Source organism: Notamacropus eugenii, chromosome 6 (genome assembly GCF_028372415.1).
Source record: "Notamacropus eugenii isolate mMacEug1 chromosome 6, mMacEug1.pri_v2, whole genome shotgun sequence".
In the NCBI taxonomy this organism is placed as follows: Eukaryota; Metazoa; Chordata; class Mammalia; order Diprotodontia; family Macropodidae; genus Notamacropus; species Notamacropus eugenii.
This window is the reverse complement of record NC_092877.1, coordinates 34032886-34059905: the sequence shown is the minus strand read 5'-3', so window position 1 is coordinate 34059905 and position 27020 is coordinate 34032886. Positions and strand designations below refer to the sequence as shown.

General features: G+C 40.4%; 1 protein-coding gene across 5 annotated transcripts in view; it reads right to left on the bottom strand.

Annotated features, from left to right (window-relative positions):
* Nucleotides 1–27020, bottom strand: part of GALNT18 (polypeptide N-acetylgalactosaminyltransferase 18) — a 512574-nt gene that overhangs the window by 235513 nt on the left and 250041 nt on the right. For all 5 annotated transcript variants that reach the window (XM_072619429.1, XM_072619432.1, XM_072619433.1 and 2 more), the window contains exon 3: nucleotides 20098–20264. In XM_072619429.1, the coding sequence (XP_072475530.1) occupies nucleotides 20098–20264 (167 nt within the window). The remainder of the gene's footprint in view (nucleotides 1–20097; nucleotides 20265–27020) is intronic.

Below are 27020 nucleotides of genomic sequence, written 5' to 3'. Positions count from 1 at the left end.
GCCCAGAGGGATTCAGGAGACGAGTTTTCCCTTGAAGTAAAAATGTAGTTGCAAAGCCTATATTTACCCTCCTGTCTGGTTCAAGGGCCCAGCCTTCTGACAAAAGTTGATTGGAGGACTGCCTTTCATCCCAAGACCCTTATCGTAAACTGCACTCCCATTTTTCACTAGCCAGAATTAACAGGCATAGGGAGGGAGGATGGCAGGGAGTGGGAGTGTGAACTATTTTTTCACAACCATATGATAAGTGTGAACTGGGTACAGATTTATCATCATTGAAGAGATTCAAAAGAACTTGCCAGGAGCCCCCACAGGTCATTCCCCAAGGAGACCAGATAGGCTCTGAACATGGACTGCCTCCCTGGAATCGACTCTTCATGGGAAACTGTTCTGAAGAAGTAACTGGTATCAGAATTCTAGTTTATTTCTTTAAAAATTAATCTCAGGTCATTTACCCCTTTGTTTCTTTGCAAAGGTGGGGGACTATGGATATGTAATACTGCAACTAATATTGGATCTTTCCATGTAGTGGTTAGTTTTGATGAAAAGGGTCCCCCCTTTTTTGTTATAAGAGATGGCTCTCTGGGAGAAGGATGGAAAGGGTACTGTGGAAAATGTAGGCGGTGTAAAAGCAAAAGGCTTCAATAAAATCTATTTTAAAATATAATCACTTTCTTAATGTGCATGACTGTCAACATCCACCTGATGTTTTTCATGTCCCAAAGTACTTCTTCTGTTTCTTTGCTCATTGTGTTCTCCTGAAATCCCTGGGAAGTATATCAAGCTGGTATTCTTATCCTCTGCTTACCAGTGAAGAAACTGGGGCCCAGTGAATGGAAATGAGTTGCCCAAGATCACCTAGTGAGTTAGTGCAGCCAATTCAGGATCAGAATCTAAATATCTTCAGTCTTTGACAGTATCTGTAATCCCACCTGGCATCAGATACTCTAGTGGAGCCAGTAGCCCTTTGGTTAATGTGTCCTTCATCAGTTGTGCTACCATGGACAGCTGTTTGGTTTAGGCTAAAATTCCATCATTTGGGTCCTGAGGTTCCTTCATCCTTCCATGGAAAGATCATAGGACAATGAATCAGAAAAGTAGAATGAGCATGAGCAGAACCATGTCCCCTATGGATCAGTTGAATGAACTAGAGATGATTACCCTGGATGAGAGACTTGGGGAATGGGGCATAATGACTATCTCTAGGTATCTGAGGGGCTGTCAAGTGAAAGAGGGATTTGACTTATTCATCTAAGCCCCCAGAGATCAGGAGAATGGGTCAAGGAAGGGAAATAACAGAGAAGAAGATTTGGGTCCAACACAAGGAAAAATGTAATAATTAGAGATGTTCCAAAAAGGAATGAGTTGCCTTGGAATGTAATGATTTTTTTCCATCAGTAGAGGTCTTTGAGTGGAGGCTGAATTGATCACTTGTCAAGGATATTAAAGTGGGGATTCCTGGTTAAAGGTGGATTGAACAAGAAGCGATCCCTTTCCATCTGAGATGCTGTGATTCTAAGAAGACTCATAGTTCAGATATAGGTCCTTAGATAAGTCAGTTGACCTCTCAATTTCCTCATCTATCCAATGCTGATGTTGCAATTTCTACAACCAATACTCAATAGGTAGATCAATCCACAGATAAAGAGTATTTATTAAGTGTTTACAATATGTCAGACACTGTGCTAACTACTGGAAATACAAATATAAACAGAAAGACAGTCTCTGTCCTAAAAACAGTTTACATTGGAATAGGGAAAGATGACACATACCAGAGAGTTGAACCATGGGTTATATAGGTGTGGATGTGAAGAAGTCCAGAGAGGAGCTGAGAGAGGAGAGACTTTTCCTCTTTTTCCAATTACTAATAACAGCTGGCATTTATATTGCATTTTAAGGTTTGCAAGGAACTGTATTATATTTTATCTCATGTGATTCTCACAGTGACCCTGCGAGCGAAGCACTATTATTATCCTTATTTTACAAAAGAGGAAACAGACTGAGAGAAATCATGTGACTTTCACACAGCTAACAAGTATCTGAGGTACAACTTGAACCCAGGTCTTCCTGACTCTCAGTCCAGGGCTCGTCTTACCACTTTCCCACCTAGCTACCTTCACTACTACCACACCAGTGCTACTATATTGTAGTATCCTCCTTGTTGTTGGTGTTCTATTTTCCATGTAACTATTCATGGCTGACACCCAGGATGGTGTCACAACTTTTCTATTGCTCCCTACCAGAAGGATATTAGTCAAGTTCCTGTGGGAAGCCTGTGGGAGACAAGGGTGAGAATAACCTCCTTTTCAAATTTCTTGCCTTTTCCCACTTCTCTGAAAGCATTTATTAGGTAAAGTGGGAAGTGGGAGAGCAAATGTGAGGTTACACCCTGCAGGGTAATGGAGCTCAGACCTGATTCAAGTCTGCATCAAGGGTTCCTACAAGGGGAAGCTTGAAAATTTGATTCCAGAGATTCAGGGGAACCAGCGCCAGGAGAAGGGATCAAATTGCCTTCTCACATTTTCTTTGGAAAAGCCTGGTGCTGACAGCTAGTGAAATGCCACAGCACATAGTTTTGATCATTGGCTGAAACCCTATGAATATGTTAGGATACCTTAACAGAGAAAGAATGCTGCTAATCCCATTGTACTCTGCCCTGGTCAGACAATATTCTGAATACCATGAATGAAAGAATGAACGAGAAAACATTTATTGAGTGATTACTATGAGCCAAGAACAGGCATTGCAATAAATAATGATGATATAAGTACAGAAGAGGGATATTCTTTGACCTCAATAAATATGTAATATACATATATAATACAACATGCAATAACATATAATAAATACATCCTAATGGGGGAGACAGCTTCTAAAGCAGAATAATAGGTAAAGGTGAAGCTACAGAGATGATGCAATGGAGCTACAGGTAATTGAATAATGAGCCCTTTCTAGAAACAGGGGAATAAATGATTCAATTGTTCTCAGAACAAGAGGTGGAAAGTGGAGGAAGAAACAGGATGAGGGGAGATACATGGTGCAACATGGAAGAAAGATGGTACGACCAGGTGGCTGGGGCTGGCAAACTAGATGATATGTTTCCATTAATCAGCACATCCCCAGAGCAGGAGCTGGAGACCCATTTAAGAGACTAACCAGCAGAAATGGCAACAGTGGCAGGGTGGCATGTCTATAAATTAGCCTGCCATGTTCACTTCTTGGCATCAAATAGTACTAGGGATGCTGATGAACTGGGATGTAACCAGCATGGCAAGGGGAACTGGAGACTATATTATGCAAGGATTATTTAGAGGAATTGGTGATGTTTAGTGTGGGGAGAAGAAAGCTTAAGGGAGAACTAAGTTATTTTCAAATATTTGAAGTACTGTCATGTGAAAGAAGGATTTGACTTATTCTGCTTGACTTTGAGGACCAATGAGTTGGAGTCATAGGGAGGTAGATTTTGAGTCAATAAGGGGAAAATAAACCTTTAAAACCATCAGAGATGTCCAAAAATTGAATTGCTCTTTCAAAAGATAGTGACTTCCTCATCACTAAAAGTATTCAAGCAAAAGTTAGATGACTTCTTGCTGAGGATATTGTAAGAGATTCCTACTTCAAATAGGAGGCGTATTATATATTCTCTGTGATTCTACCAACTCTCAGAGCTCAGAAATCTGGGATAATTGGGCATTTCCACTCTTGACCCATTTTGCGCTGTGATTGAGCTATTGAGAAGCTATCTCTAGCTGACCGAGCTGCTTGATACCCTCATATTGGATAGACCTGCTCTTTCAGAAGCACTCTCCATTTGGCAGAAGCAAGTTCTGATTAGTTTCTCTTCTGATTTTACTAGGATGACCTTAGATCTTTAGAACCCACTCAGGAGTCTTGCTTTAGGTTCATGAAATGAAGAGTTGCTTAGCCAAACGGTCTTTTGATTGATCCTTCCTTAAGTCGTGACTTTGGAAGTGTCAGAAAACACTGAAAACCACTGATATAATGGAAGAAACAGTTGATCTAGAACTAAGCTGGGCCTCTCCAGGTACTTCCCTATTTCTGGTGAGGCTCTTGACCTCAAACTCTGAAAGTTTAAAGGCTCATTCCATGAAGGTCTAACATGAACATCTAATGGAATCATGTGGGTAAAGAGCTTCCAAACATATCACTTAGCATTATTGTTATTTTTCTTGTGGTGGATCAGCATATGATCTTGGGTTCTCAAAGGTGAGGTCAGAAGAATACAAACTGTAATAGATCTTCTCAAACTGAAGAGGTTCCAAGCCCAGGACCGACCAAAGTTTTTATGTTTATCATTTTAGGAGTTCAGATAGGCCATGAAGCAATTCATTTTTCAGTAGAATATAAATTTGAGGGCAAGGTAAGTGCAGACCTGCATTGGTAGAGGTGGTTCCGTATACTAATGAAAACAGAGTTCTTTGTTTCTTAAAAATCTATCTCCAATGCAAATTAAGACAACTCTGAGATAACCATCTCATGCCTGTCAGACTGGCTAACATGAAAGAAAAGAAAAATGATAACCATTGAAAAGGATGTGAGAAAATAGGGACACTAATGCATTGTTGATGGAATTATGAACTGATCCAAACACTCTGGACAACAATTTGGAACTATACTCAAAGGGCTATAAAACTGCATACTGTTTGTCCCAGCAATACCAGTAGATCTACATCCCAAAGAGATTTTTAAAAATGGAGGAGAGGACACATTCATACAAAAATATGTATAGCAGTTCTTTTTGTGATGGCAAAGAATTGGAAATTGAAGGGATGTTCATCAATTGGAGAATAACTGAAGAAATTGTGACATATGATTGTAATAGAATGCTGTTGTGTTATAGGAAATCATGAGGCTAATATCAGAGAAACCTGGAAAGACACAAATTGATGCAAAGTAAAGTGAGCAGAACCAGGAAAACATTCTACACAGTTACAGCAACACTGTGTGATGATAAACTGAATGACTTAGCTCTTCTCAGAAATACAATGATCCAAGACAATTCCATAGGACTCATGATAAAAAATACTATCCACCTCCAAAAGAAGAACTGATGAGGTCCGAATACAGATGAGAAAACCTCATTTTTCATGGCTTTTTTTTCTTTTGCTCTATGTCTCCTTTCACAATATGACTGAGATGGAAATAGGTTTCGCATGAATGCACATGTATAACCTATATTAATTAGTTTACCATAAAAAAGAGGAAAGGAGGGAAGAAGATAATTTGGAACTCAAAATTTTAAAAAAGAATGCTCAAAAATGTTTTTGCATGTAATTGGGAAAAAACAAAATATTATTTTTAAAAATCTATCTTCTTAAAACTTAGCATAGTGCCTGCAACATAGTAAGCACTTCATAATTTTTTTCATTCATTCATCCATTCATTCAATTGAGTCTGTAGTTCACAAAACTCCTGTATTTTTCAGATGAACTGTTATGTACTTTTAACATTTATTTCTAAGTTTTGAGTTCCAAATTCTCTCTCTCCCTTCAATCCTCCTTCTCTCCATTGAGAAGGCAAGCAACATGATACCCATTGTATGTGTGATGTCATACAAAATATTTCTATCTTAACTATGTTGCAAAAAAAGCAAGAAAAATAAAGTGGAAAAAAAGATGCTTCTATATGCACTCAGAGTTCATCATGAACTGCTGTCTAACCACACCTCCCCAACTTGTACTTTTATAGTTGATTTTTGAATGCAACTAGAAGACTTGCCTTTCATCCCTGTTCAGTTTCATTGACATTCTAACCTATTCAGATCATTTTGGGTCCTAACTCTCCCAGTCAACTCTCACTTGTCCCTCCTAGCTAAATCTCCTCTGCCAGTTGGATAAATATATGCCTTCATCCAAATTACTGAAAAAAAAAAAGTCAGACAGCATAAGGCCAACCATAGATCCCTGATTATTCCATTAAAGACCTCCTGGGTTCAGCCATTTAACCAATTCTGATTCTACTTAAGTAGCTCACATTTCTCCATCTTACCAACAGGAGTAGCATATGAGTCTTTGTCAGATACTTTGCTAAGAACTGTATCTATAGCATTTCTCTTATCCTCAAGTCTAGGGGGACCCTAGAAAAAGGGTTTGCAGAACTTATTCTTGATTAATTCATTTTGTCCCTTTGTCATTATTTCCATTTTATAGATGGAAACTAAGGTTCTGAGGCTAAGAATTTTATAGAGGATGTTGTGACATTTTGTGAAATCACTTTTAAAACTAAGTATCACTATTTAAATGCCTGGTACTTCTGCTATCTGAAATGTTAGATTTTATTTAACACTACAGAACTTCCCTGTCGGGCTTTTGTATTACTTCATCAATCAGTTTAAATTATTTGGACTCATCTTTGGGAGAATGAATAAATGTTATTTTCAGTCACCCAATACATGCAAGACTTCATTTTTCAACAACAAACTCAACAACCAACAGGTGATCCATTTGTAAGTTATTTTTTTCTAATCTAATATACTTCAAATATCTAAGGGAAGACAAAGAGGAGGAATTTCGGTTCCACGGACAATTTATGACTGAGTTCAGCTGTGCTTTTGATTTTAAAATAGCTTTTGTCTTTTGTATTTTGAGGATAAATGGGATGAGCTCTATACAAAATATAAGGCCAGAGGTCATTCATATCACTGTTTTGAGATGACCCAGGAGACCCTGTCATGGGTGGGCTTTGTGCAGTGATTCCAGCTACCTGATCATTTCTAAAGGTCCTGATGAGATGGGAGGCATGGAGATGGAACTGACAGGTCACTGCATTGGGGTGCAGACTTCTTTAGATTTTGACTCTCAACACTTGATTCACAGAATCACAGAATCTCAGAGTCAAAGGTTTCTGGTTTATTGGCTGCTCAGTGGTACCTGCTCCAACATCCCTGACAAGTAGATTTGCAGCCTTTGCCATAATATCACCAGTGATGGGGATATCACTACCTCACAAGGTGGTTAACTCTATTTTCAGATACCTCTAATAATTTGGTAGTTTTCCCTTATATCAAAACTGAATTTGCCTCTGCAGCTTCTTATCACTGATTCTATATCTGCCCCCTCAGGGCTAAGCAAAATAAATCTAATCCTTTTTGTTCATAGCAACTCTTCAAATATTTTAATATAGCTATCATGTCTTTCCTAAGTCTTCTCCTCTTCAGTCTAAACCTCAGTTCAAATGACACTGACATGGTATTGTTTTGAGTCTTATAATCTTGGTCATTATCTTATGGCTATTCCCTCACCTTTTCAATATATTTCCCAAAATTTTGTACCCAGAACCACCTCCAGTTCTGTTCATGATGGTATTGTCATGGTTGGCAACTTTGCTATTCTGGCTATGGTGAAGTGGGCATAGCACAACCTTACCCATTACCATCTACTCCTATTAGCATCCTAAACAACTTTATTTTTAATAACAAAATTTACCATTTCCCAACAAACAAACCCAATATCTTTTTCCTGAGGTTAGAAGGAAAGCAACAATTCCTAGTAAGGTAGCTATGTCTTTTCTTCCCAGAAATTTTCCTAAATTATTGGCTGCTGGCTGGCCACTGGGACTGTAAAGAAAGTGTAAAGAAGTGCTGATGCTTCTTTGCTAAGTTGAGAGGTCTTAAGAAGTTGTTAAGGCAAACTTGATGGAATTATAGGGTGGCTGGCCATTGGCCAGCTCAAGTATAAGTCGTACCCTTACTGGACTATAGAAAGGAAGTTTGCCAGCTCTGGAATCAACTGAGAAAGGAAAAACTTAGTTGGTCAAGAGATACTCACCTCTAGGGGTATAAAAGAAAGATAGTTATGACAGAAGAACTCAGCTCTTGAGAAAGAATTGCTCTTTGCCTTTTCCCTCACTCCTCTTCCAGAGTACAGTGTGATAGGAAGGGGTTTCTCCCTCCTCTGCCTTGAACAGTAGTGGGTTCTGGCAGCTGAGGAACTCATCGAGTAGTAGACTCTGAACTCAACAGAATCAGTGGAGAACAGGCCCAGATGGATAAGCTGTGGAAAGGTGTTGAGCCATGGAAGGAAGCAAGCCCTGTGTGCCCAGGTGAGAGACCCAACATCCAGCAAAGACACTGCACCAAGGGGAGCAGCATGAAGACTCCAGGAGAAGAAAAAGGACATCATGGGACCGCAGGACCAAAGATATAAGTTGCCTTCACCGTATGTATGTCTTTCTACTGGTATATTCTATGTATATGTCCTTTCTTCCTACTGAGTCTGTGTGCATTTGTAGAAGAGAATGCTCTAGGTTTATGGAGATAATGCTTTGTAGCTATTTTCTTACCCTACTATTTTGGTAAATGCTTAGTAAATTATACTACCTGCCTGACTATTAAAGGTGAATGCACCAATGGAGGCTCCTATAGTTTGAGAAGTATGGATGCACACAATATCTTGAATGTAGGAAAACTGTTTTCTAACCTGTGAGTTTGAGTTGAAGGAAGGTATATAGGAACATTTAGGAATTTCCTAGTTTCCCAAAGATGGCTGATCAGGGAAGGGTAGTATTCCAGCATGTGCTCAGTTGTATAAACATCTTTAAGCTTCCTAAGTCTTGGTTGTAATTTGATTAGTTATATGGGATTCTTTCAGCTCCATAAAGCACCATGCTGTTTGTACATTCTTTCCCCCAGCTTTTTTCCCCCTTTCTTTCTATTTTTCCAATTATTCTAGCTGCATGCAAATATGTTGGTATTTTTACTGCCTGGAATGTCTGTCTCTAGTGTAAGATGGCATCTTTGGAAACATTAAACAATGATTAGGCAGGCACTGGGCCAGAGGACTGGGCGGCTTCTGGGGAAGGGAGCCGCCCAGCAGCTGGCAGTAAGCAATCTTGAGAAAACCAATAACACTTAGTAATTGCATCAAGATTTTCTCTACTGACAAATGGAAATAACAATGATTCATGTGGTGCTATTACTCATCATTCACTGGCGTTTTTAAAGAGGGCTCTGGATAAAAGTGATGGGCCCACTTATAGAAAACACACCTATGTGCAGACACAAATGGATACACATACATACACATCTGTACATATGCAAACACATATATACGCATCCAATCCATTATTTCAAAGAAATAAAATTGTTCCATCTGTAAGAGGAAGGCTTGAGTTGTCTTGGACTCTTTCTTTCAAATCTAGCTTTTGGTATGAGGAAAAGTTAAGGACTGAAAATCTATCTTTGAAATTCTGTTGCCATCCCTAGCTAGTACCTCCAACTGGCAAAATAGCCAGACCTTTCCTTTCTGTGCCTTCTTTCTTCAGATCTCGGTTCTTTGCTGTCAGTAAGACTAGATGAGGATCTCAGGATAACCTATTCATCAATAAATCAACAAATGTTGATTAATATTTCATGCCAGCCATGCTGCGAAGTGCTGGAGATAACAAAATAAAAGCAAAAACATGGTCCCTGTCCTCAAGGAGCTTATATGCTAAGCTATTCACAGAATCAAAAAATAACCCAATTTCAGAGAAAGGAGGAATCATCTCATCCAAACCATACCAGAGAAAAGATAATCAGCAGCTGTCTCATCCAGCTCATACATGAAAAGAAAGTCTCCACCACTTGAAATGGTCATTTAGTCTTTTTTTTGGGGGGGGGGGGGTGAGATTTCCAAAAAAGGAGAACTCACCACCTTCTCAGGCTGGTGAAATTTTCTATTGGAAAACTCTTATTTTTTTCATGACCCTAATTGTTAGGAGGTTTTCCCTGGTATCCAATCTAAAGTTGCTTTTTTGCAAGTTCTACATCTTGCTTAGTTTTTCTTCCTCGGGCTAAGCAAAACAAATCAAATTCCTCTTCCTTATAGCAGCCCTTCAAATACTTGAAGGCCCCCATCATGCTACCATGAGTCTTCTCTGATCCTTTAACTGATCCTTGAATGGCTCAGGTTCTAGGTCATTCATCATTCCAATTATTCTCTTCTGGATACCCTCCAGCTTCTCATCGTCCCTTCCATACGGACTGTCCAGAACTGAACAGAGCACTTCAAATATGGTCTGACAAGGTCAAAGGAGAGCAGTCCAACTCCACAGTTTACAGACAGATAAACTAAGGGTCACGCAGTGGAAGACACCCAATGTGTCAGTAAATTTAAGACAGAGATATCCCCTTCTGAGGTTGGGGAAATGTCTTCAGGATAAGGCCTCCTAAAAGTTCAATCCACACATCCAGGAAAATCAGAGGATGATAGAATCCTAAAGTTGGAACTGACCCAACATCATAGGCCCCAATTAAGGGAAGGAAGTAAAAGGGCTGACAGTCAGCTATAGACTCCAGGTCCAGGGCCTTCTCCACTAGACTCATGGGAGAGATTAGTAATAGTTGCATAATGATGCATAACTCCCTACCAAAGAGCCTTCTAATTACAAACGAGGGGAAAAGCAGAACCACAAGAAAAATCTTTGGGCAACAAAGTAAAGGAAAAGCCACTAAAAGGAAACCAAACCCTGAATAAATGATAAGTCGATAACAATTGTGGACAAGAGATAGTGAAACATAATTGACTACTCACACAAGAGAGGCAGAACATTACATATGTTGCCAGATGTGGTCAATATATTGGGCATTGTTGCTAGTTCTCTTTCTTTGACACATCTGCAAGAAGGAGATACATTCCTCTTGTCCCCAGATGATTGTTATATAAGAACATAAGTCAGAGGCAAAGTTTCATAGGGCACAGAGAACTTGCTGCAAAGGAAAGAAAACCTAGACTCAATTCTTATCTACTCTCAACCACACTGACTGTGTGACTCAAGACAAATCTCTTAATTTCCCAAGGCTACCCAGGCAACTCTCCAAGGGCGTAAGCTACAGGACAGTTGCCAATCTCCATTGGTATAAACAGCTGCTTATTTGTAGTGCCTCCCACCAATGAAATCACAGGTCCAGGTAAAACAAAAATAATAATACAAAAAGAACAGAGAAATCAATAAAATAATTTTTAAAAATAAAAAAGAATAACAGCACTTTCATAAAATGTTCCAGAGTTACAAATATTTTCCTATCCATTATCTCATTTTAGCCTCAAAATAACTGAGGTACGCAATACAAATAGTATTAAACCCATTTAACAGAGGAAGAAACTGAGGCTCTAAGAGAGTTTTTGTGTTTACCCAAGGTCACATGGCTAGTTAGCTTAATCATGACTTACACCTAAGCCTCCTGGCACCCAGACTTAAATGTTCTTTCCATCTCTTTTCCTCATTAGCAAGGGTTTCATTTTGCCAACTTTACCCCCAACGGGGCTCCCAATGCCCATGGCATGACTGAGGCCATACTAACTACTAAGTTATATCTAATCATTCCAATGTTAATGCAACATGGAGAGTTCTTCTGTCAGTGGCCATGACCAAGTTTCAGAAAGGACAGCTCAGTGTACAGAAAGACTTGTTTGAAGGCATTATGAGAAATAAAGGTTATTTCTTCAATGTACCCTATTGAGAATTCTCTAGGTTTATTGGAGAAGCATTGAAACTCATCCCAAGTCAAGGAAATGGTCCTGCTGGGAGACACTAAAAGTCAAGTTAATCAAAATCAAGAGTCTCTGAGTTACTCTGCAACCATCCTGATGAATAAGAAAGATGTATTGAAAGAGGCTGATCTCAGTTTAGGACTTTTATCCTCAACATATCTCCCCAGCCTGGGATGTGAGCACCCACATCAGAAGCAACCTCCTGGTCCATTGTTGTTTTGTGATCTTTGTTCCTCTTTATGGTGTGGTACAGTTGAATACTAGAGCTGAGGTTCCATCTCTGCTTTGTGGTCTTGGATAAAGTTAACTTCCCCTCTTGAAACCTTAATTTTCTCATCTTCAAAGTGAAGCATCATAGCATAAAGGACAGAGATCTGAATTTAGTCAGGGAGGCAGAGGTTCAAGTCTTGTCTCTAACATTTATTGGTTGTGAGACCCTGAGCAAGTCCCAGAATTCCCTCAGTGCCTCCAATCATCTTTTCAAGACTACAAGATTACAGAGCACCCTACATCGGAGAGTTGCTCTGCATTGCTGTAGGGAATTTTCTTAATGGAAGTTCCTCATATCAATAAAATCACAGGTATGCTCTAAAGAATAGTCATCTCCTGAGTTCAAATTTGGCCTCAGATACTAGCTATGTGACCCTAGGCAAGTCACTTCACTCTGTTTGCCTCAGTTTCCTAATCTGTAAAATAAGCTGGAGAAGGAAATGACAAACCATTCCAGTATCCTTATCAAGAAAACTCACAAGGAATCACAAAAGGTCAGACATGACTGAAATGGCTGAACAAGAACGAAACCCCCAAAGTACCATGGAAATGTGTTTTATTTATACTTTTAAACACTGAAGGGTACAAAGCAGATCCATTGCATTTAAGTCCTTTTCCCTAAGATAATGAAAAATATAGTGCAGAAGCATTAATATGAGTTTTCCTTTTTATGCTTAAATCTTACACACACACACATACACACACCATTAGTGCCATCTTGGTAGAGTGAGATGAGGTAGAAAGTAAGAGCTTATGCTCAAGCAGAGATTCCTAGCACAAAGATATGTTGGTGCCCAGCCCAAAGCTCTGAGGGATGTGAGGGATTAATAGCCAACAATCATAGCCTTGGCTTGGCTTTGAGCTGAGTGCCTTGGAGGAACTAGGGTACAGAGGTGAATGGGAGGAGTAACCAGGGAGCCAGAAAAGGAGGGAGAGGGAGCTGGCAGAAGAAAAACCAAACATGATCCAAGTCAACCAGGGCAAAAAAGAGCAGAAGACCAAACAGATCTGAACAGGATGAATGACAGAGGAAAACTAGTAATGAGTATTCAGGAGTCAGTGCCATGATGATACCACAAGAATTATAGGAACTGAGTCACTGTGCAGATGAATCTCTAAGTGACAATGAGTGCCAGATGCCAGACTTTTTATGATGGGACATAGGGAACATTGTGAACCTGTCTCATTTGGAAAATGAAAGAACTGCTTAGTGGCATCATCTTTCACGATCATCCCCCATGCTAGGCAGAGGAGATTCATGCTATGAAGGCAACACTGTTTAAGGTATATTGAAGGTGGGATGTTCAAGATTTGACAGAGAGCTAAAGAGCCAGTTGAGAGTGAATAGGTGTGTGTTCGTCCTTCATTGCTGAAGAAGACCATGCCATCAGAGACATGGTGACATGACTTGCACTTGACTTTGTTTTGAGTAAGTGAGGGCTGTGCAGGTCACCAGCCTCACTTCTCCTCCAGAGCCATCTGAATCCAGTGACCAGATATTCATCAAGGTGACTGGAGATGACCCAGGCTGAGGCAATTGGGATTAAGTGACTTGTCCAAGGTTACACAGCTAGTGAGTGTCAAGTGTCTGAGGTGAGATTTGAACTCAGGTTCTCCTGACTCTTGCACTGGTCCTCTATCCACTGCACCACTCAGCTGCCTAGATGAATAGGAAGAGAAATAAGAGAGCTAGAGAGGGAGACAGAAAGGGAAGATACCAAATGACTGAGAAGAATCATGCACAATTTAGGCACTAAACAAAAAATAGCGATTGAGAGGGCATCAACAATTAGCCAAGGATCTCTGTTTAAGAGAATGGTCTATACATGGATGAAGGGCAGCCTTGAGGAAGAAATGAAAAAGGGATAGGGGAAACCTTTTCTGCACACTGTACTCTGGGTAGAACTAAAAGTACAATGATAGCCAGATGGGGCAGCTAGGCGGAGCCATAGTGCATAGAGCGCTGTGCCAGGAATCAGAAAGACTCATCTTCCTGAGTTCAAATCTAATCTTAGACACTTATTACCTGTGTGACCCTGGGCAAATCACTTAACCCTGCTTGCCTTGGTTTTCTTATCTGAACAAAATTTAGCTGGAGAAGGAAATGTCAGATCACTCCAGTATCTTTGCCAAGAAAACCTCAAATGGGGTCTTGAAGAGTCAGACATGACTGAAATGAATGAAAAACATACAGATCAGTAGGGTGACTATTCAAGCCCTATTTAAGTCATGTTTTTCAGGCAAACTGGTATGGCACAGTTGTACCAAACTCTGGTAGAAACAGATCCCTGCTGGTCACATATTGACTTAGAAAGCCACAAATTAACATTATCTATGTTGTATTATATTTTTATTTTTTGTTAAACATTTACCAATTCCATTTTAAACTGGTACTAAGACACTAGGAGATTTTACAGGGGTATGTGCAGTGAAATTGATAGCTCTGGAACAGTGAATAAGAGAGCTTCCTTCAAAGTCAGGAACACCTGAGTTCAAATCCTGCCTCTAAAATCTATTGGCTCTGTGAATTTACAAAAGTTCTTTAGACTCTCACTACATTAGGCAACTCTCCAATACTAAGTTGGGGAGAAGGTGCTGCAGTGGCAGAGGGAGTTTTGTCACCTGGGAGTTCCCTATACCAATGAAATTACAGGTCCGCTCCTTATCATCAGCTCCAAAACTTGATTATTTCTTTGGAAAAGACAAGCATAAAGGAAAGACTTGATTCAAGGAGGCAGGAAAGGTGAGACAATAAAAAATCAATGACTTCCCTTCTTTTTGGCCGCCATATGTAGATACTGATTCAATCAAGGGGAAATGTTTGGGTCCAGAGGAAAGTTAGTTAGCCAATAACACATCTTTAAATAAGCTTCTCTGATAACAATGATAATAGCTCACATTTAAATAACAAGAACTCACAAATGGGGCAGCTTGGCAAGGCTGACTTCAGATCCAGGAAAATCTCGGTTCAAGATTCCCTAACTTACTATAGCACATCCCAGTTACGTGGTCCCCAATAAGTCACCTAGCCTCTTGGTGCTCTGGGAGACTCTCTAAATCCTAAAGCTGCAAAGAAATTGACCTATATTTTGGTCCTGTATCAATGAAACCATAGATTCATTCCCTATCCCTAATAATTCACACTTTACTAAGGTTTACAAAGCAGCTCACTGACAATCATCCCGTGAAATTGCTGAGGTTCAGAGGCTTGTTTAAGTAACTTGCCTAAAAGTCACATAGCTAGTAAGTGACAAAGCTGAGAAAGATTGACTTAATAAGGAAGAGAGAGAAAGGGAATTGACTTCTAATTGGGCCATTGTGTAAATGTCATAGCAATTCAAAGAGCATGGGAATGACAATAGATTCTCTGTTCTTAGGACATTTTGAATCTCGATTCTACCTCTTCAAGTGGAATCACTACATCTAAAGGGAAATTTCACATTCCATCTCAGGGTCCAAAATCTAATTTTTTTTCCTAGTCAGCCAGAAAAGTGTTCTTGGCAGGGGTGAAGGCAAGCAGTCTCTGATTGCCATCACCGTCAGAAGGTCAGCCTCTAAGCTACTTGATTCATATTAATAAAAATAGATGACTTCCCACCCTGTTCAAGTGTCCCAACAGAAGCAATTCAGGATACCATATGCATATCACCTACTTGTTTGATCCCTCCATTTTCTGAACAGTATGGAGAGAAAGGCACGATGATCCAAATGCTGGATTTGGAGTCAAACCTAACATATGCCCTCTGTGATCCTGGGCAACTCTGTTAACCTCTCCAAGTCATAGAGTAGGTGCTGACATTTCAGTAGAGGGATATTCCTTATCAGGGAGTTCTCTATATTAATGAAGTCACCAGGGTTTTTTTTAATCAATCAATCAGTCTCAAAGAGGAAATGCACTTTCTTCTCAGCACTTCATACAGTTCCTGGCACATACTAAGTGCTTAATAAAGCACTTGCTGACTAACTGATTTTTGTTGGAGAGGTGGGGGAATGTGGTGGCAGGATGGTGCATACACTGCCATATGCTATGTTGGTTGGTTTTCCTTAAGGCTCTTTCTTCACTGCAAGGGAAGGCTCATTTCCAGGGAGGTGTGTCAAGGGGTGGAGAGATGGCTATATCTGAAAATAACTGTGATCTAAAAGCAAAAGGCATTAGTAAAACTAAAAATAACATTTTAAGAAATCTACCCTAAGTAACGTGTTGCAGCTGCAAACCCCATTCATGTCTGGTATGTAGGAGTCCTGAACAGCAGGCATGATTGTTGCCTCAAGTCATCTGAACCCGTGGGAGCCTGAGCAGTTTTAGGGATGGGGCCTAGAAAGGCATCCAACCAATCTCATGAGACCTCCAGGTTTTTTTTTCCAAAGTTCTACTCACTTGGGGCAGACAGATATTTAGATATATCACATGATGGTGTAAAGTATCTGCCCTAACACTAGCAGGCCTTCATGGATGGCTTCTTTGGCTCAAGGCCCAAAGCCAGGATGCTTCCCCTCTTTACATGGGCCACAGGGCCCTGGCCCAGCAAGAACAGTTGTAGAGAATTCTTCCAGATTTGAAAGAAACAAGTGCAATAAATATAGGTCCCTTTTTATTGCTGGCCTTGGTGAATAGTTGGTTTTTCTTTCCTTCATTTAATAAATGAAGGCTAATTTTATAAAATTAGAAAACCCTTTGTGTAGCTTCTTTCATTTGGTTCTGACAGCAGCCCTGTGTCACAGACATTTCAAGTGGCATGATTCCCATTCTACATAATTATAATTAATAATAATAGAAATAAGGATATAGTTAATATAGGAAACCCCATGTTACAGACACTGAAAATGGTGTGATCACCATTTTATATAATACTAATTGATGATGATAATAGGAATAAGGACTGGACTTGGGATTTCCCAGGTGAGGAATTTTCTCTTCCAAAGCATTTTGGTATCTTCTCTGACATTCTTTGTTTTCTTGACCTCATTAAAGGAGCCATGCTCTGGCTACTTCTTAAACAGGTCTATTCAACGAATGGGCATTGCCTCACCCTAAGTGAGTACTTGCAAAGTCTTTGGCCTAAAGGCCCCAAGGTCTCCCAGTGCATCCTGGGTCATCTCCAGTAATCCTGAGGAATATCAGGTCACTGGATTCAGATGGCTCTGGAGGAGAAGTGAGGCTGGTGACCTGCACAGCCCTCCCTCACTCAAAACAAAGTCAAGTGCAAGTCATGTCATCATTTCTCTGATGGCATGGTCTTCTTCGGCAACGAAGGACAAACACACACACCCATTTATACAGATAAGGAGCTATGGCATAGAGGTGTTAAATAATTTGCCCAAGGTCTTACACAAATAGTGAGCATCTGAAGTGGGGTTTGAGTCAGATCTCCCTGACTCTAAGCCCAAAGCCACTATGCTACACCATATCTGAGGTCTCCTAACTAGATTGTGTCAGAGGTAGAACTCCAACCCAGGTTTTGGGATTCCAAGACTAGAACTCTTCCTATTGTCCCAATAGAATCACTAGATGTAAGTCAATACCTGGTTAATGCCCTTCAGAAAGCACCAAATATTCTCCCCACATCTATCACTGAATAATAACCTAGCCAAAAATAAAAGCCAAGTTGTCTATTTGGATCAAATTAAATACATGTCGATTATGTGAAGCTTTCAAGCTTTTAACCTTCAACAAAACATAAATAGCCCATTTAAATCCTGAATTTTACTAGCAAATGCATGATACTGAGGAATTAGTTCTTGGAAACGAATGGAGAATCTAAAGCTAGGAGAGGCCCAGTTACAATGTGAGCCCAAGACAGAACATCTTCCATGACAAAGGAAACCCTGTTCAAGGGGCATCCATGCAGACAGAAGCAGGAGTTTTCAATGGATTTTACCCTCAGAGATTCATAGCATTTGCTTTAGAGAAATATGGCTCCAGCTGTTGAACCCAGTCCACAATTCCTGTTGGCCCCAAGTGGTTTGTTTTTTTGACTTTGGGTACAGGCACACATTTAAAAACATTTTTTGTAGGATTAATTAAAGTCAAAGCTTTCAAAGACATCATTCATGGATGCAGACAGAACATTTCCCATTCAGACTGTCCATGTTCCAAACTGCCCAAGAACTAGTTTACAGCAAGGATTCTGACATCAAACCAGCACAGTAACATTAGGAAACCATAGGTGGGGATGTGGTTCATCAGCTTCCTGTACTCAATTTGAAAACCCATGTGGCCATACAGGTTTCTTTCTCAAGAATGGGGCAGAAGAGGTCACAGCAAGATTAAATAAGGTCTCCCAAAGTTGATCTGGGACCTGCAGGTATACAGGGAGGTTTGCCAGATACCGCAGATCATCACTCAGAGTACACAGAAGGGCTAACCACAAACACACAGCTTCTCTTAGTTAATAGGACTCTCAAGCTCCTCCCTGAAAGCTCTCCCTTCCTAGAAGACTGAAGGCCCCAGAGCCACACTCTCAGATACATATTTAGTCAGATAAGTCTAGAGCTAGTTACCATCCATGGCGAATGTGCCAATTAACCCAATAAGCTCAGAGTAGCCACCATTATTGCCTAACTTCCAGACACATATACAGGTGAGTAGGGTACCCCTCAAAGAATCAGGAATCTCTTGCTCTTTTGTGGGCACAGAAGATAAGACCTGCTTCCTCTGTATCAGCTTTGGAAGCACAAACTCAGAGGGAAACACATGTGCGTGGACACATACGCACACATTCAGGGTTGAGCTAACTCTGAAGTCAGCCTAAATGTCCCAAATGTCAGCCAAGCTCCTTGGGGTCTCAGGTCCCTTACATAGCCCAGTATGGTATTCACCCAGAAAGACACTGCTCTTCAGGGACTCTAGAGAAAGCAAGAAGGGTCTAATGAGAATAACTAGCATGGAAGAATTCCTTATATTGGCTGAGATAATGGCAGCCTTATTGTTGGTAAGATTAGGGCCTGATCTGTAGGTATGGCTACTGGCACAATTTCAAGGATGGCTGTTTTTAATTTTCCTTGGCTGTAAGTATGCCAGAGACCCCAGGCTCCTTTACTGATGCTGTCAGGCAGCAGGTGTGAAGGTTCCAAGTCACTGATACTTTGGAAAGAGACCTCAGTGGAGAGAAGTCTGTGGTAGGGAAGGGTCAATCACAAGATTTCCCTGTCTTATGTGACTTCCCTGAAAAGGAACATGGCTATGAAGGTGAAGTCAACGACATTCCAAGCTTGCAGAGTACTCCCACTCACATGTGCTTCTGCTAGACCAGTCTATCAGCCATTTCCTTTCTATAACTCATCTTTACCTCTTTGCACAGAGTATCTCCCATGCTTAGAATGCATTCCCACCAGACGGAGTGTCCATCTCCTCTGCCCGCATTCACCATGCCATCAGAGAAGCTAAACCAACAACCCAAAATGCTGGGAGCTGAGAGAAGATAACCCAAAGAAAGCCAGCTTCAAGAAATATGACATTTCCAAGATTCTTCAAGGGCCTTGACCTTCACAGCCTAGCAGAATTTCATGAGAACTAGAGGAAGGAAGAAAAGGTCTTCCATCCACCCTGGACTTGTGACTTATTCCTTTACCATAAATGTTCTCCAAGTCCTCGCCCACTTTCCTCTGGATCTCATAGGTACGTGTGGAGGAATAGGTTTTGGATTTTTGGGGGTTTCTTACTGTACCATCTCAGAAAATGCCTCTCTTTACAAATTTAGTTAACTCTGGCTGGATAATTGATATTGACTGGAAAGTCGATATACTGGTAGTATGCGGATAGGAACTCATGAGAAAGAGTATGAGAAAACACCCAACCTCTCAGGACTCCTAGCATTCCAAGGGGAGAAGTATTTAAGCTTCTCTCTGGGGTCTTTACTTGCCAAAGTGAATAGGATCGAAGAATAGCTCTGGAAGAAATACTACACACACATATACATATACATATGCATATGCTTTACATGGATACAGACCCAGACTTGGACATAGGCCTAGACATACACATGGACATATACACATAAACATTCATATACATATACACATATACAGACACAGATATACACATACACACATGGACACATATGTATATACATATATACACATACACATAAATATACATACATATATATGTATTTTTATTTGCTTGTCCATGTTCATATTACCCTTCCCCCAACAATAGAAAGTAATCGCTTTGAAGGTAGGAGATTATTGTTCATCGTTTCTTTGTTTTCCTGTTGTCTAGCACAGTGCACCACAGACACATCAGGGACTTTTTTTAAAAAAATGCTTGTCAAATGAATGACTTTTCCTAAAGGTAGAACTTGTGATATGTATCTCAAGATGAGAAGGAACATACCATTACTGCTGTTATCATCCACGAGAATGATCTCCTTGAGTAGATGAGGTGGAGTCCGGTCAATAGCAGAGTGAATAGATCTCAGGATCACAGAGAGGGCCTCATTAACAAAGATAAAAACGATGCTGACCTCTGGGAGGCTATCAGGAAAGGAGAGATTCCGGCACCTGGAAAGAGAAAAACAGTTTGTAGTTCTTAGTTCTGTGAGTCAGTCAACCTATACAGTCAACTGTATCCCTCACCCCTGCCACCCTGAAAAAGACGCACTATGTAAATGCCAGAAACATCATCACTTTTCATTGCCCCACCTACGTCTGATGATGCTGTTGGCCCTTCACACTGGACCACCAGAAGCCATGCTTGGGAAGAATGAGAGCCATCCACCCAGCTCTTCACTCACTGGCACCATGCACACTCTACTTCACCCCAAATATTTTCCTTCCCGACACAGTACATACTACCATACTCTTTCCGTACCTTGCTCTGACAACTGTGATCAATCAGCACTATCATTGCCTCTGGAAAGGACATGTTGATGGACCACTCAATTGTTCCGCTTGTCATTTCTGTAAGTCCTCAAAACAAAATAGCTTTCCTTGGCCTTCACTCTCCTACATGTGTCTCTCTTTATTAGAATGTCAGCTCCTTGAATTTGTCAGAAAATATTTGTAAAAAGCACTTAGCATGGTATTTGGTGCATAGTAGGTGCTATATTCTCTCTCCTTCTTCCCTCCTTTGAGGGGAAGGGCTAGCTCATTTTTGTGTTTATATTTCCAAGTACTTATCACAGTGCTTAACATATAACAAGTAACTAAAATTGCTTTTTTCATTCATGCATTTATTCAGTCAGTCAGTCAATCGGTCATTCCTGCATTTATTATCTTTCAGGACCATGTCACCCTCTCCTCTTAGTTAGAAAGTCCAACAACCTCAGAATTGAAATCAATCCACAACCTATTAAAGGTAGCTAAGTCAACAACTTGGATCCTTCAAACAGGCTTCTTGCAGTGAATCCTTCCAAGGCCAATAGAACATCCCCAGTGAAAACCACTGGTTTCTACAAAATAGTAACCAAGCCCTGTGGGGATTCAAGAAGGGCCTTCAGAGTACAGCATCAGAAACTACTGATGCAAAGCAATCAGCCTTGAGACCTGTCCAAATTCTGAACCGTTCATATCCCACTTCCATTTACCATCATCTATGGCAGAGCTGTTGAACACAAGTCCAATGCAGCCCATAACACTCCCGAGTTTGGCCTGAACCAAAATTAAAATGTAATTGGGGAATATTTAACCAAATAAATAAAAATAGAATAAAATACAGTTAATGTTAATAAGTGATTACTGAAGTCAATATTTAGCCTGCATATGTATGGTTGATATATGTATGGTTTAGTAGCCCCCATTTCTGTTTGAATTTGATACCACTGATCTATAACAGAACTGCAGAGTTATCCTGCAGATCACAGAAATGTATCCTTCTGCCTCTGTCCTCCCACTCAAGGTTCTGTCCCCTGCATCCTGTTAGGTGGTCTGGCCACAGTCAGCTTCTGGCAAGAAGCTAGAGTCAGAATCACAGAACCATCAAATGTTAAAGCAAGGAGGTTCTGCCCTGAGGTAGAAGCTAAAGCCCCAAAAGGGGAAGGAACTAGCCCTAAAGCCATGCTAACTTAACTCTGGCTGACCTATGACTACAATTCATGTCTTCTGCCTCCCACAAGAGGGATATTTCTAGTATGACATATAGCCTAGATATCATCTAACTTGAGCTGCTCATTTTACAGAGAGGGAAATTGAGGCATGACAGGAAGATGCCAAGTCCTCAAAGATTTGTTGCTGGTGTCATGCTGTTCAAAACCTTTTCTTAATGATTTGGATGAAGACATAGCAGCACACATCATATTTTCAGATGACTAGAGATGAATAGATGGAGTGACTAACATGCTGAATGACAGAACTGGGATCAAAACAATCTTAACAAGATAGTCCAAATCCAATAAAATAGAATTTAATTGGAAAAAGATTCAAAAGAATTTTAATGAGATTGAAAAAAGCAATTGCATTTATACAGGACTGGGTAAGGAATGGCTGGACAACAGCTCCTATGAAAATGGGGGTTTTATTCTACTAGAAACTCAATGGTGTAGTGTGAAAAATAAAAGAAAGTAAAAAAGTTAACTTAACATTCAGTTGCCTTAATAGAAACACAATGTCCAGAATCTGTCGTTGTTTATTAGTTGTTCAGTTGTGTCCACCTCTTCATGACCCTAGACCGTGGGGTTTTCTTGACAAAGATATTAGAGTGGCCTGTTATTTCCTTCTCTGGTGTGTTCCCCTTTTACAGATGACAAACTGAGGCAAATACAGGCTAAGTCACTTGCCCAAGATCACACAGCTAGTAAGTGTTGGAGCCTGGGTTTGAAATCAGATCTTCCTGACTCCAAGCCCAGTGCTTTATCCTGTATGCCACCTACCTGCCTCATGTGCAGAATGGGGAAAGCAATAGTCCCAATGTGACCTGCTCTGACTAGACCACATCTGGAGTACCAACGTTTAGATTTGGGTGCCATATTTTAAGAAGCATATTGATAAGTTTATTCATAAGATGGAGTGTATTTGGAAGAAGTAAACCTAGATTTTATAGCCTCAAAGCCATGCCCTTTAAAGAATTGGGAATCACTAGCCTGGAGAAGAGAAGGCATTCAGTGTCTACTGGCCTACAGTTAAGGCAGAAACAGTGCAAGGGGGGCTCTCACAGCCCTGTGAATAAGCATACTTCTCCATAGATTCTGTGAAGGATGGTCACACAAGCAGTAATGAGAACAGTTTCTCAGCTGACAGGGGTTTTGGCAAGTCAAGGGAACAGGTTGGTTGGTACAGGCTGGGTTTAGAATTCACAGATATCCATAAAGCTTTTGTGTGTGACTAAATTACATTCATGCTTATGGTTGAGTTCAGCCTTTCATCTATCAACGGGCACTGAACTCTAGTAGTCTGAAAGCCAGGTTTCACCCTTCATCCACCCTGCTCTGGAATGATGGGAATTTGCTTCTGCCTCTGGCACTATCTCCAACCTCTGGCCCCTTCCAGCTAATCAGATGGCTCACCCGCTGTCTGGTACTGGCCCATATTTTCCACTAGACCTCTCTCTGTGCTGACGTTCTTCTGTTACCCTTTCCTCCTTTCTTCCAGAAGACATGTGGGATCAAATCACTCTGTGAACCCTTAGTTTGATGCCTATCAAGCCAGAGTCCTTTTCTGACCCCAGGCTAGGTCCTGCAGAGTGACCATATGATAGCTGTGGTCTAATGTGTTCTACCTGCCCCATCCAGTTCAGGAGAACCAAGCCACCCTGGTGAGCAATCAGACAGGGCTGGAATGTCACCTTGTCATAAATACCAGGTCCCATTAAGATGGAGAAACCAAAGGTACGGTGTCCATTGTACAGGAAAAAACTAAAAAAAACAAATTGCCTCCAAGTGGTAGTGAGTAATGGGATTGGGGGTCCCTCCATAGTTCTCCTGCTCAGCCAAAGATATCCATACATTTATTGCCCAATTAAATTACTCTCTCACCAATAGCCTCAGAAATTCTACTCTGAGCATACCCAGGCAACCATTTATATATCACACGACAGAAGAGATAGACCACTGGGCAACATCCTTCCCTGGCAGGTCACCTTGCTCATTTGCTACTGTCTTATTTTTTTCATTTGGGTCTATGTCAAAAGCCATTACACCTGAGAGTCAAAAGTCATGGGATCCTAGCAGTTAGAAGTTAGTCACCCCTCTTAATGCCCTATTCCACAAAAGGGAAAATACTGTGTTGAATTGTCTTTGAATTGTCTTTCTCCAAAAAGAGAATACAGTCATGGTGAAACTAATAATAATGTGAGGGTTTTACTTGTGGGTAAAACGCCCAAGGGAAGACATAGTGAACCTCCTGGTCTCTCATAATGAGGTCAAAGGGTAACCAGTACAGTTCGTTTTAGAGGAATCTCCTTGGGACCAATACCTGCTTAAGTAGGTGAGACAGATAAACTGAAATCTCTGTCTCTATGGTTACCAGAAATTTACAGAAACTTCTCTCATTCTATTTCCAGCAATTCTCCTCTCTCGCCAAAGGTGAGGATACTGAGTCTTCTTTAAAATCAGTCTTTCTAGGGGAAAGGCAGCACAAGAGGAAAGAATGGAGAACCATCACTCTGACCTCCTACAAGTTCCAAAGAGGAATATGCGTCCTGTTCAAGCTCAGATTTGAAGGATTAATAATGAGTGTGGGAAGGGAGTGGAAGTCTGGAGAGGAAAGACTGTCTTAGTCTCCCAGTTAAATATTTAAAACCCTGAAGCCAAATGGGACAGGTACCATAATGGTTAGTGCTGGATTTGGAGTCCAGGAGATCTGGGGTTTGAATTTTGTTTAAGAGACTTACTAGTTTTGTGATACAGGACAAGTCACTTAAATTCTCTGCACATCAGTTTCCTCATTCATAAAATGAGGGTGTAAGACTCAATGGCCACTTGGGTCCCTTTCAGTTCTAAATATGATCAGATGAAACTATGAAAGCATCTCCAGGGACTGGTGGGAAATAGGAAGGTGACACAATTAGCATTTTATGGAGATTTTTCTTAAGACTTTTTAAAACTTGTTTATCATTTTATTATTTATCATTATAGTGTGTCAAACTATTTAAGGGATTTGGGATTAGAAGGCATTCCCTACAGAGGATGATTCCTAGGAACATTGGGATTGCTTCCATTCTTAGGTGTGTCAGCTAAATATTATAAGGTTTCTTCATAGATGATTCTCTCACAAAAAAGGAAAAGCACAGATTTTGATTAGTCTAATTTCAACACAGGACATGAAAGACAAATCAGAATAAGGTTCAAAATAAAAATAATGCAACTCAATACAAGTTAAGTATTCTTGTCACTAAACTTTAGTATTGTTAAACAATGCTCAAAATCTCTGTCTCCTCTCCTTTCTCTGTTTTTCTCTCTGTATCTCTGTCTTTCTCTGTATCTCCTTTTGTCTCTGTCTGTCTGTCTATCTCTCTTTCTCTCCTTCCTGCCTCCCCTCTCCAATATGTACCAGCACCGTAGAATATTTCCAGGTGCTTATGAGAGTTAAAGAATAAATTCCTCTACCTGCCAGGGAAAGCCCCCATTTAGTCTCTGCTTCTTGCTGAGGTCCTTACAAAAAGTCATTCTTGGCATGAAACTGACTCACTCCATACTGCAAGTATTTAACAGTTCCACCTGAAAAGTAACTTCTCTAAGACCTCATTTTACAAGATAAGGTCTCTTAATCTCCCACGATTTCTTGCCAGGGATTTGTAGGATCTAAACCTTTCCCCCTTCATTTTTGAAATGTATTAAAGTGCATTAAACATAACGGAACAGCTACCAAAAGAAGTTAAGGAGGATTTTAGATTTGTCGTTTGACCCAGGCTGTCCTCTTAAAAATAAAATTTCATATTATATAAGGAAAAATTCCATAGAAGATTAGCATTTTCTTCCCATCTCTAACCTTCATTCCTCTTATGAGTGAAGCCTATCCTTTATTATCCTGCCTTCACTGCAATCACATGGCCCTTTCAGAGCCAAAGTTCTGAACGTGAGGTTTTTCTTAGGAGTTTCTGAGGAAGGTTCAATTCCCTCCAGTGGCCACATTATCTTCCCACCTCTGGCTCCACTGTGAAGGGTCAGAGACGTTTAGAGCTCTACCTTCTTCTCCCATCCATCAGTCTTTTTGCATCCAATTCATAATTCCTGTAGAGAGTGGGGTGTAGACAGTTCACGTAAGGATCAAATGAGAAAATATTTATAAGATGCTTAGCATAGTGCCTGCAATATAATAGAATAGATTTTTAATAAATTTTTCCTTTCCTTTCCCTTCCTTTCCCTTCCTTTCCTTTCCTTCCTTCCTTTCTTCCTTTCTTCCAGGTCATCTACTCCAGAAGGTCAAATATGCAGCCCCTGAGCCAGAGTGGGGCCCAAACCAGATTAAAATGTAATTCTTATCTAATTTTAATGTGTTAATATATTTATAAAGAATACATAAACATGTGTAGTTTTCTAAATCAATATTTAGCCTGCAGGGATTGTTATATATTGTTTAGTGACCCTTATTTCTATCTCAAGTGATAACAATGATCTAGTTTCAACCTCTTCACTTTACAAATGAGGAAACTGTGGTGCTGACGGGTTGTGACTTGCCTAATCCCTATTTTACACATGAAGAAACTGAGACCAAAAAAATAAATTACTTCAAATTATTGATTTTGATCTGGAAGCGATCTGTTAGAGAGGAGGAAATGGAAGCACAGTTACGTGACTTGGCTAGTACCACACAACTAGCAAGTGTCTGAAACGAGATTCAAGATCCAGTCTTCCAAGTCCAATGTTCCAGCCATTCCAGCACCTGGCTGCTTCGTAGATTTGAACAGTAGAATATTTTACACTTAATTTACATTTTATTATTATTATGTGCTTACTATGTGCAAGGCAGCATGCCCCCACATATTTCCTTTACCAATGCTCTTTCTTGGCATTGCAGAAGATAATAAAATATTGGGAAAGAGAGAGAAAGAAGGAGAAAGAGATCACATCCAGAGGTGGACAGACTGGACAGTTGCATTCAAAGTCATGTTCCCAACCACAACCGGTAGGAATCCCAACACTCCAATTCCCCAACCTCAGCATACTCTTCCTCAAAGCCCCAGGGAACCCAAACTCTCCTGTTTTAAAAACAAAAACAAATTAAGGTCCCTTCCCCAAGTTATTGAATCTCAGAGCAGGAACCCCTAGTCTACTTTGATCAGTGATGTCAAATGCAAATAGAAACCAAGGCCATAAACATCCCTGAGGCCAGCATATTGACTTAGAAAACTACATATTACCATTGCCATTCTTCAGTCATTTC